The 12,509-nt window shown below is 41.9% G+C and overlaps 1 protein-coding gene across 1 annotated transcript in view; it reads right to left on the bottom strand.

Moving 5' to 3' along the window:
• Nucleotides 1-12,509, bottom strand: part of babam2 (BRISC and BRCA1 A complex member 2) — a 99,730-nt gene that overhangs the window by 31,092 nt on the left and 56,129 nt on the right. The window contains exon 7 of the mRNA XM_042500946.1: nt 2,276-2,385. Coding sequence (XP_042356880.1) covers nt 2,276-2,385 — 110 coding nt within the window. The remainder of the gene's footprint in view (nt 1-2,275; nt 2,386-12,509) is intronic.

The raw sequence follows: 12,509 nt of genomic DNA, 5'->3' as shown, positions 1-12,509 counted from the left end.
CTCTAACACCACTGCAACAGCTTCAGTCTGGTCTGGAACCGCAGTAAGGTCAGTCTCCTTCACAAACACACACACCCGGCTCCATCATAAAACATGCAGACATATTTAATGCACATACATATCTTAACCCTGAGGTGTGCTGCAAACACCATAACAGCGCTCTTGTTGAAAGCCTCTTCAACCAAGTGGATTCTCTGCGCAGAAAATCAAAACAGCACATTTCTCCACAGTCAACTAAAAGGACCGAGAATGCTGAGTAGGGATGCACTGATCAATCGGGCGAACATCTGTATCGACTGATATTCGCCTTGTTGGTTGCCACTGGCCTATCAGCAAATAAGATGACATTCATAATCAGATCAAATCGTTGGATGAGAGGAAAAGCTGCTGCGAGTAAATGCGAACTTTTAGACCCAGCAGAATGAATGGTTAAGTCTCACTTTCAGTGCACCTGACGTTCTGCTGCTCAGTCTGTGCCCAGAGTACACTCTGCACTCCAAGAAGTGCAATGTATAACTGATATATTTCATAAAGATGTATTATGGTATATGCTTTTACACACAGCGTGAAGGAAATTAGAATTATGTGGGAAAAGCAAGTGACCTTTGGTTTGTGGGTGTAATTAGGGTATTTTGTTTGGTTGTGTCAGAGTTCATTTTTACATATAGGAGAGAAGGGGCGTGTGCATGTATCTGCTTTAGCGATTATGCCGTAGAGTAGAGTTAGACATAATTGGATACAGTAAATGAGAGAGAGGAAATGTGCAAAATGGAATGAAAATGGCAGGAGACAGAAGAAGGGTGGAAGGGTTTGATTATTGTAGGGATACAAACAAGTGGAGAGAGGGACAAAACAGAGGGGCCACAGAGGAGCACGGAGGATGGGGATGAAATAGAAACATGGTGAGGCAGGAGAATGAGAGAGAGAGAAAGAGTGGTGGTGGAGGGGGAGCAGAGGTCTCTTAACCTGGTGCGACGGGGCGTGTGCTTGTAAATAAACATCAGCCTGAGATTATTCCGAGCACGAAAGCCCAGACCGTGGGGCCCTGAGGTCAGAGTGGGCCCATACCTGGCTCGCTCTCTCTCTCACACACACACACACATGCACGCACACATGCACACACACTCTCTCTCGTATCTACATCCACACCTACAAAGACTTTGTGTTGGGAGCAAAGCCTATTCAAATAGTGAGGCATGCACACAAACACATGAAACAGGCACATACATCTGGGATATAAAAACCCACAAGCATGCATGCATCCAAACACACACTCATCTGCACACACAGACACACACACACCCAAATGTAAACTGACAAATGTGCACATACATACACACTAAATCTAGAAGGACAAACAATGGATTTGAACAAAGAGAATACACACACTGCTGAAGTACCCACTCACACGGTGCCCACAGACTCACAAAAAACATTCCATACAAGCCTGCATGTACACACACACACACACACACAGTCTCTGTACTGTTAACACCCCAGATGTCTGCAGACATCTAGTCATCCCGAGCTCAGACGCTGTGTGTCATCCATCTCATTTTTTTTGTTCTTCTCTTGTTGTTTTTTGAGGAACCGACTGATGAGTCCAGACACTGGGATGTGGGATTATTCACAATGACATAATATGTCGCTAGATTCACAGCACACTAATCCGTCAACTGCATCTCACATCCTCAAAAATTAGGAGCGAAGCGAGTGGGCCCACATCACCTTTGGCTGACCCTCCCTGTGAACTAAAGGTAGCTTGTCTTTATTAGTGAGTTACTGCAACAAACTTGGAGACTTTTGCAGTCTTGCCTCACACTGCAGAAATCTAAGGACAGAGAGTCCTGGATGGTTAACACAATGTTTATACTTCATGCATAGTTGCCAGACACTACTCTGTGACTTTTGCTGGCAGTGCAACTGTGTGATGAAAGATTTTAAAGAAAAATTTAATTTCATGGACAAACTGACACAGTACACAACTTGTAGCATCATCACAAATTAAAGAATCTTACAGATCGAAATGACACAGACCTCTCATTTTTTGCTATAAAAGTTGATAATCTCTATTCACAGGAGGATAAACCCTGTAATTTCGTACTCACTGTTTAACTTTGAGGTTCTTCGGGCCCCACCTTTGATCAACTTTGCTGTCTTGTGATTGTGGTGTCACAACTTGCAAACACATATCACTAACTCCATCAAAACTATTCATCTATATGAACTGATTATGGAAGAACAGTAAACTTATTACTGGATGTGAAGTACTTACTGTTCAATGCTGGGGGAGAGGTAGAGTTTAGGGAAGACTTGGGTAGCTTCAGCATCCTCAAAGCTGACTGAGAGAAGAGCCACATCCTCTCCTGGGTCCAGCGCTGTGTCCTGAGGAAGACAAAGCCAGGTTAGTAGTGTTACTTAGTAAAATCACTCTCTGTTGAGATGAAGCAAGCTGGGAGTTATTTTCATAACCACAGCCTGGGATTCTGCACCTGGAATTGTTTAAATTCAGGCTGGGGTTGTGCATGAAATTAAGCAGTTTGTCAGATGTTGACACCTTCATAGGAGCTGCGTATGACATTCTTTAGCATTGATATATAGATACATGATATGATATGACAGATATAGCAGTAAACCACTGTTTGCTATGTAAAGATATATTGGAGTAAAGGCCTCCAGAGCAGCGAATGAAGTTATGTTACATCTGTGTGTGATATAAACCAAACTTCTATTTTATAAAATGTATCAATCCACAACAATTCTGATCTTTTTTTTTCCACAGTATGTTTAGTGAAGTGTAATCTCAGTGGACAGCTGTTTAAATCACCCAGATCTCCTGTTGTTTATATGCTCTGAACCTACTGAGCATCTATAATAAATGATTAAGGCTCCCTAAGAACTTGCGTGTTTCCCTATAGGCAGATTTCCTTTGCCCGTTGTGTTAAGGGGAATCGATCAGTGAATCAATCAATAAAACAAAGCTGATATCTTCTTGTGGAGCCTACATGACTACTCTATGTTCTGCTGTCCCGTCAGCTCTTCAGGACCTGCAGCTGATAGAAAGCTTGGTTGGAGTCGATGTGGATTGAATGAACAGAATGCTTCTGTAGTGCATCGGTCACGTCTCACTTTTGATGTGGGTTAACAGGAAAGGCAAAAGTGTACCTGTTCGAAACAGCCACACTTAAAGGCACGCCAAAAAAGCCTGCCATTATAGAGGAAGATGAGACAGAATAATAGTTCAAATGGGTGTTAATGGTGCACACCTTTGGACTGAATCTCCTTGAAGGCATTCATAGTGTTGCCACTTGTTTGTATGCACACAAAAAAAAAAAACACTTGAAAAAGAAGTTTAACTCCTGCCTACTTTTTCAACTCCTCACATCTGGTTAATGGTCGTGTGAACCTTTGAAATTAACAAAATGGTTGGATGTAGCCCACACACTGTATAAACAATGGGCATAGCTATCGTGACACCACCCATTGGTTTGTAGACTCACATTTTGAAGCCTCGGGTTCGGCATTTAAGCATCACCATCTTGGTTTTTTTGAAGCCAGACGTGACAATATTTTGATGAGAGGCTAGAGCTGTGAGGGAGTGAGGGGCTGGATCTGACTGGGAAGCTAAGGACACTTTTGGCCGATAGCCTGTTCCTTGAGTGGTCCCACCTTTAAATATGCATAACTTTGAGCCCTAATAAATGTAAATGGGTGAGTTACAAAAAAAAAAAAAAAAAAAAAAAAAGGTTATCATGAATTCTGAAATTAGTTATAGAGACCAAAACTATTTTAAACATGTTTATTCCTGCTGTCAAGGCTCACTTCTGGAGCCAGCCTCAAGTGGCCATTGGATGAACTACAGTTTATGGCACTTCCACACTGGCTTCATTTTTCAGCGGTGGGGGTTGCTGGCCACTTGATGTAGCCCCCCACATTTCTATCCTTGATGTCGGGGGACAACTTAAGGGGAGCACATTGTTTGAAGTACACTGACTTTTTTGATTCTTAAGTTTGGTTTTAGGTTTCCAGGTATAGTCAATTATCCATAAAATAAGCGATCAATGTTGTAGAACTTTTTTTTTTTTTTTTTGCAGTGGCAGTTGAAGAGTAAATCTTATTTCTTAAATATTAATTCATGTATAACTTTTGGAATTTCTAATATTTTAGGTTAAACCCTAACGACGAGAGAACTTTTGGGACTCAGATTCAATACTGGATTAAGATTTGTTTTAAACTCAGATCATACACTTCTATGTGTGCACAACAAGTTTGCACTACCCAAAATATTGAGGGAGATGGAGAGGAGAAGAGTTAAGACACCAGAAGAAACATCTGTTTTGTTTCATGCCACATTAGCTTCAACAGCTGCACTCTGAGGCTGAGCTGATGACTGGAAGCACCAATCAAATCATGTGTGAGATGGATGCAGAGGCCACCCGGAGCTGCTCGCTATACAAACCTTGTCTGTCTCTCCGAGGTTCTAATTTCTCATTCTGTGATGTTTTTCCTAGAGCATGGCTACTTCTCGGGCACTGTCATTAGTGCAATTCCACATCAAGTACCATTCTGGGGCTCTCTCCGCCAACAGAGGCTCGGCGACGTTAATCAAATGTCTTACAGATGGTTTGAACTCATCCATTTGTTATAATTGCTGCCCGCCGTGGTGAGAGGAAAATCTAACCACCATACATGATGGACAGAGGCGTAGCGCAACCAGTTTTCAGCGGGGCAGCCTTGAATGTGATCAGGCTTATTAACTTATTACGCACACTCCGGTGATTGCGAAACTAAACTGAGCATTGGTTTGAGAAAACACGGCTGAGTGGGCGGATCAAGAAATTCCTTCACTGAACATTTTCTTTCCAAGTGGAGTGGAAATAATTTTTCTGCATGTAATCTAATGATTTCAGCTATTGTGTTTAATTAAAGAAAAAAACATACATTCATCAAAAACCAATAAAACCAATCATCTGACATGGAATACAACTATTAGGGTCATCAATGAACATTTCTTGAACACACAGTATAGTTATTGTGAAGCACATGCAGATATTAACAGTCACAACAGTGGCTGTGGCTCCGCTGACGATCATGCTGTCTGCCTTGTCGTGGCAGATACATTAGGGGGTAAAACATAAAGAGTAGAAGGGAGGCAGTGAAAGACAGCGGGGTGTGTGGCATCCAAAAGTGTTGCCTGATGGAATCAGCTCACATCAATATAGCGTGCATCAGTAAACAAGAACTGCTCTCTGTCTCACAGCAGTGCTTGCGGCTTCTGCCGCTGACGATATGGGACAGATAGGAACAGGCAAGGAGATGCGGGGCCGGGGTGGGCGTGGGGTTTGGGAAAATATTGTTTTGCTCCAGTTTGTAGCTGTCAAGTCCCGTTCTCATCTTTAAAGGTGATTTAATGGATGCTTCCTTTGGACTGGGACAGAGTAAACAGATGGATGAGAAGCAACAGGAAGGTGAGAGGGGCAGAAGAAGAACACAGGGCAGCTCTGTACAAGCTACAGCGGACCATCGCTCGATTCTGTTGGACTAAAGGCGCTGTTGAAGGGAAGGCCTTTTTTTTGGAATGATTCAGACTCATCTCGTCCCAGCAGACAGCGAAGAGCTGTCACAAGTCATATTGCATCAGTGAAACAAACAAACAAAAACTAAAGGCAGACCCTTTAACTTTTAGCTATTGCCATTCTAAATTAATATGCTATGCAAAGGGGCTCATGCTATGGAGATAAAAACTTTTTTTAGGCACTGTTCAGTTAATTTTCACTATACATCATACTCTACATGTTTATTTGTAGCCTCACTTTTATGTAAAACAACCATATACTGTCAGTGTGGTTTGATTAATGAGGGATTTGAAAAGATCGCAAGACCAGCACCAATACCAGTACCCTTTAAGTGATACTGGTACCAACTGAGTACTGCAATTGATACCCAAAATGTGAATGCAATGTGTTTAGTATTGCCATACTTTACTCAATATTTTGGTAGCCTCTTGGCACGTTAAAATGCCAACTCTGTCATATATGCCATTTTCTAGCTCTGTGCCAGGGACAGTTAGTTGGAGTCTACCTGCACACCCATTTACAGGGCTACTAGATTTGCTTCACCTACCAGCCAAAAAAACCAACCAAACAAACAAACAAACAAAAAAATCATGGTAATCTACTGAGTGGCTGGTAGATTTTGGAATCCACAATGGCAGATGGACAAAAAAGATATTTCCAACCCTGGTTAATGACCAAGTTGAGCGGTTTCAAATCGTTGAGTTTGTAAAGACTGTTTAATGGCTCCTTGTTGGATTTTAGCCACTGCTGCTGTGTTAGCTTATTCTAACCGGGCAGACATTGAATTGATTGTCTACCTTGAGGAGAGCAGCTCAAGAGATGGCAGCAACAGAAAGTTGCGGTCTTATCCGGATAATTATCTGGATATATCCCAGTTAAGACTGCCGGCACTAAACAGATCAAACGCGGGTATCGTTTGACTGGAGACATTTCGATACTGCTTGGTGCTGAGTTATTTTGGTCGATAACATAAGTAGTACTGATACCCAACCTTAGGTTTGATCACCAGTAATATCTTCTGGTGTAAAAAAAAAAAAAAAAAAGATCTACACAAGAGTACGAGCCTAACGCCACACCAATAGCTCCACATAGTAATGCAAATGACCTTCACCATCTATAATGTTTACCGTTTTCCTCATATTAGTTTAGCATTTTGGCATGCTAGCATTTGCTAATTACCACTGAACACAACGTATAGTTTTCCAGGTATTGCATCATGAACCAAACACTAAATACCAAATAAAAACATCACCTTAGTGATTACCAAAACAGGGGGTCACCAAGGCCTCTTTTCTGTGGACCATGGATGTTTGCACAAAATTTCATTTTTGGACAAATGCTGTATCGGGCGCCTGCCAAATCAAGTTATTGCAATCTGAAGACTGTCAAATTGCTGTAATCAGACAAGGCAATGCTGCTTTTTAAAATAAATTTTTTGTAGTCTTTTTCATGACTACTGTGAGTGAATAAAGAAGTTTGTCTTAGAAGCTCCTGTATTGCTTAAGTTTCATGATGCCATTTTCTGGAGAAAAAAAAAACTTTTCATGCTTACGTGGCATGTTTTAAAGTAAATTAAAGTGTAGAGGGGCAATACAAATGATTTACTTGACAGCTGGTTTTGGTTATGGAATACACATTGTGCTGAAGGGGAATCCTTTCAGTGTGGTGGTAATTTAGAGGCATTTCAAAACACACTCGTGACTTTATTCTCTAAAAGTCTGCAAATCTTTACATGAAGCTGTGAGAAGATATCCTAATGAGAACAAAAGTTAACCTTTTAACCCGCCTGCCTTGAAACCATTACTTAAATTGAAACGGAAGAGCTCTTCCCTCTGTAATGAAATAAAAGCCCCCAAATGGCCATTAATGTTCCTGTGCACACATACACACACTTTAACCAAATGCACTTGAGGGCAACTGCTGCTTGCTTATGTAAAGAGTTTGGAGAGAAGGAACATTAAAAAAAGCTTTTGCTCCACAGGCCACAGGCAGGACCTTAATGAAGAGACTTCTTCATTGGTAAGTAATGAGCACTGAAATGGCCTAGGTCAGAGGACCGCGAGACGAGCAGGGGGTCCTGGAGGGTTGGTAGTGGTTGGACGTCAAAGCAGTATTTACTACAGGCCCCTGGGGGATGTGACTCAGTTGCTCAAGGACTGGATTTAAGAAAGCGGGTGAAGACTGTGCATGCGCGTGTGTGCATGTGTAGACATCAAGGTTAGAGGGTGCCTTCGAGTCAAACCCTTTCACGTGGCCACCACCCCGCGCCTTCCATCCTCCTTACTCTTCAGACACAAGGGTGCATGAGCACATACGTACACACAAACGCACAGACACTTTTCCTTGTGTCCGTCCTTGTGTCTCCTGATGCCCCGGCCTCTGGCATCTCCTCTGTGTCGCATGTGACAGGTTGGAGATGTGACAGCTGTCCTTATGCCAGACCAAGTCTGGCCAAAGTCACAACACACACACACACACTCATCCGCAAACGCTACACAGGGGCTCCACTGCAGGGCTAGTACGGAGGAGGTAAGGGCACTTTGTCCGCCTTCTTCGCCCAACTTTAAATGTCATGCCCAACGTAATGGGGCGGCTTGACTGACAGCAGGGTTGTTGTGCAAGGACATGTCCAGCTTCTAGGCGAGCAGCTTTGAGTGCCCCTGTACACACGCTGGACACACAATAAGTACAAGGCAGCGGCTGCAATTCAGGTAGGACATTTTGAGGAACTCTTGTTCTTCACTTGGTGATCAAGACGAGTTTAGGGCGCATTCAGCCAAAACCAGTTTGGTTCCATTAAAATAAACGCCTGTGTATTTGCTAGGTTAATATATTATGGAAGAAGTCACCATTTAAACCCTTATGCAGACCAAACAACTGGAGAGACACCAATTGCAAAGGCTGCTCCACTTCAAGTGGACTCTCATGTAGTTTATTTGTAGTGTGTAAGCAAACGAACCGTCCACTGGATTGTTTGAAAGTGAGAAAGCTAGCAACAGTGCAACTTCTTATAAATCCATCTGGTGGTCATGTTCAGGGAGCAGTCTGTGTAAGTGCTGCACATATATGTCATCAATAGTCATTTAGTAGGCATGGTATCACTTATTTGTGCACCTGTGTGTGGGGGGATTTCTCCTGATCTATTAGACAGTGATCAGCAGGTCAAACTATGGTCTGTTTTGCTTGTATCCTATTGTGTGTACTTCAAAGTGTGTGACATACCACAATTTTTTTCAGCATTTCAGCACCAGCAGCAGCTCAAGGTGCCATGTTATCTAACAAGAAAGGTTATTAGCTATCTGGACAAACACCGGGTGATACATAACTTCATAAAGGAACTCCACAAATTATCTCTGTGGTTTACTGTGGTACAGCAGTCTGGTCATGCATGCATGTTAGTGCTTTTGTGTATCCCACAGGCTAGCTCATCACCGCCACTTTGCTCTGAGCTCATATGAATGGAGCTAGCACTGTTAGCTTCCTGCTCAGCCACCTCCATGTCCAGAACTGTGTGCAGACAACGCTCTGTTACTGAAATCATTCATACACCTGCTGTTATTAAAGTTAGATATGGAGAAAACTATTTCTACAGACTGTCAAGGGGCAGATATAGCCAGTAGGTGATTTGCTATTGTTTAACAGGGCGACTACTTGGTAAGGTTTACTGTTTTTAGCCAAGCCAATGTCTTGAAATGACTTTTGATACATGATTTTGTTAATCACCTGCAGCCCCAACGAGCTGGCTGAGAAGAGGGAGTACTTTCTCCCTCTTCATCTCCTCCATACTTTTGACTAACAGAGACAATGTCTTATACTATGGCCAAGTACTATAATATTTATATATGTAAAATAAAAGTTATATTGGAGATTTGTAGAATTTCCTTCAATTCAGCTTTGGATGTACCAGCTATTTGTCACAATTCAGGTGTTTTTAAAACACAATGGCTTCAAATTAAAAGTAGAAGAGAGCAAAACTGCATATTTCCGAGTTTCGTTTCATTTGCGTTGCAGGATGTTGCTGGAATTCTCCCAAAAATACATTTAAAAGTCCTGCAAGAAATGTTTACAATCATCCCATGGCAGCACAAATACTAATCTTCTGTTCAATGTCAAGAACCCTTAAAAGAGCGGAGACAAAAATCACTGACCAGTACAACAAGTTAAATAATACTTTCGACAACTGAATATAATGAATGAATGCCTACATACTGAATAATGTGTTTGTGGCAGCCTTTTCATAAGTTTGACAGAGACTTACGCCATCACACCCTAAGGGCGGGAAAGCACAGGGTCAAGGTGGCAGCTGCCAAAATGTCTCATTGCATGACATGAAATGTTCTGATTGAGAAAGAGAGTTGAGGATATTGTTCCTAATGATGTGCTGCTGCTTGTGGGGAGGGGATGAGCAGAGATGTGGTGTACTCCAGGGGCCATGATGAACCCACTCCCTCCACCTAAAAATACAGAACATGCAAACGCAAACACAAGTCACCACACCCCAATTGGCACGCATGTCCAAGAGGACCAAACGTCCTCCTCTGTAATATTTGACTTATCTCGTGTCTGTCCCTTTCTTTCTCGAACTCTCCATTCCAAAAAAAAACTCTCTGTTCGTGCTGCAGCTGATATAAAACAGCCATGGTAGATGATTGACCAGGCAACTTTGTGTTGCCACATGGCTGTTCCTCGTGCCAGAGCTTAATTTTGTCATGAGGACAATGGGCGAGAGATTACAGAGCACACATGCTCCACCTGGAATCACGTAGGTAGAACAGGACCCAAACACACCTAAACACTGCCCTGTTGCCACAGTCACAGTCAAAGCTTTGTGCATGGGGTGTGTTTGCAAACTGAAGAATAAGAGTATTCTCGTGTGTGTGTGCCTCTCTCGGCAGAGCATGCAAGCCTTTTAGTACGATGGGTGTGGCAACCAATGATAATTTATCCAGAATGTTCTCAATTCAATTGGGTAGTGAATGCCGCCACACTGTCTGTAGTCAGAAACACAATATAGAAAAAAACTGTGTTCTATGATGTAGCTTTCTTTTATCAGACTTTGGAGAATGCAGTATTGACTTGTACCCATTAATAGTTTTCGTTTAAAGGTCTACTGTTTGTGATTTAGTGGCATCCAGCGGTGAGGTTGCAGATACAAACAACAGAAAATTTTGAATAACTTCAGTGTTGCAAAATCATGTTTTATGACACTGCATCTATTCTAAAAAACACTGTATCAAGTTTTAATTAATACTTTCCCTGCAAAGACTTGAGGCAGTGGCTCATTTTCTGTTTGACTTAAATGCTAACAGCTAAATAGCAGTGTTGTAATCTATCTTCAGCCATGTGACTGCTCTTTTCCAACATAACAACGCATTGCGAGCATAAACACTGGGAAAACAGGCCTATGAAAACAGGCAGATTCATAAAGCACCACTAGCATTTACAGTTTTTGCTAAAATTATAATACAAGTCATATCGCTAGGTTGTTGCCAGTACACAGCCCTAGCAATCAAATGAAACTTCTCCTATGCGTGTAGCAGAATTATGACGATCAACGCAAAAATACCAATGGCCCTGTCTAGAGCTAGTGATTAGCTTGTCAGTTCTGGGCTACTGTAGAAACAACACGGTGGACTCCAAGGAAGTTGACACCATTCATATGTAGATATAGAATAAGGCATTTTATGTTAGAAGGTGCAAGAAGAGCATTTGAAGAAAAAGCAGTTGTGTTTTCCAATTTTGAGCAGGCCTTCAGTATCATTTTACAGTAGTGAAAATAATGCAGAGGTTCCTCCAGATCAAAAACAATCACTTGATGATTAATGTTAATGTTAAGTAAGTAATGCTATAAGAGGCAAAACAGTAATTTTGAAGCAAAAACAGTGGCTGCCATTTATCAACACTACAGACAGTTTCAGATACAGGGGCCAAGCTTTTTCCATAAAAGGCCCTGATGAAGATCACACTTCATCACGAACTTTTAGTCATACTTATCCCATATAAAGGAAACAAAAGAAACTGCAACAGCTGAAAGTGTTGCAAAAGACTTCCCCATCGATGTCTCCACCCCAAATTCCCACACATTTCACATCAGCTGCTTGGAAATGAGATTGAACAAGACACCTATTACTGAGTCATAACAATGGGTGACATATAGGTTAATACAACCAGCAGGGCCAACAGTTCAGTCAATACAAGTCATCTGAGGTGACAGAAAGATAAATGTGCAAAGATATTTTTTATTTAGATGATCTTTTCCTTCCTCGGGAGCATTGTTTGCAACAATAACTGGCAGATGACCAACAGATGCGCCACTGAGACACTTAAGCGAGCCGATCATTATTTCACTAGAACACGAGTCATATGTGTGACTGTAGCCAAGTGCCACTGATAGTGCGTCACTGATAGCATGTCACTGCAATGATCTGGCCTTCGCTGTACTGTCTGTGTGAATATCAAGTGTGTGACGTGAGGGCTTGAAGCCACAAGGGTGACTCAAGTATGTTTGTTTGCATGTGCATAAGTGCACGCCTGTGTGTTTCTAGAATTGAGTGAATGCATGTGGTATGTTCATACTGATGACAAAATACAGACTGACCTATAAGTCAAGTGCTGACAGCATTATGTGGAACATCTTGAATCCAAATTAATGCATGATGAATGAGTCTTTTTTTCTTCTAATTTTATCCTTTTTTGGAGATTTTATATGAAAATGACGCTTTCTGCGAACTTTGGGCTTAAAAGGCTCAAATTTGAGCAGAGGGCCTAACACACTGGTTCGGTTATTGTGGCATTTTCTGGGGGTGATAATTGTAATTGCATTAATATTGCTTCACTGACAGTGTTGCAGGGTGTTTTTGTCCCACTGCACCGTTAATGAGACTAATCCGGTCATTTGAACCACTGCAGCCCCCTACCCCTATTTGTGACCAA

This window comes from Plectropomus leopardus, chromosome 14, assembly GCF_008729295.1.
Source record: "Plectropomus leopardus isolate mb chromosome 14, YSFRI_Pleo_2.0, whole genome shotgun sequence".
Classification (NCBI taxonomy): domain Eukaryota; kingdom Metazoa; phylum Chordata; class Actinopteri; order Perciformes; family Serranidae; genus Plectropomus; species Plectropomus leopardus.
Note: the sequence above shows the minus strand (reverse complement) of the source record. Positions and strands in the feature narration are given on the sequence as shown.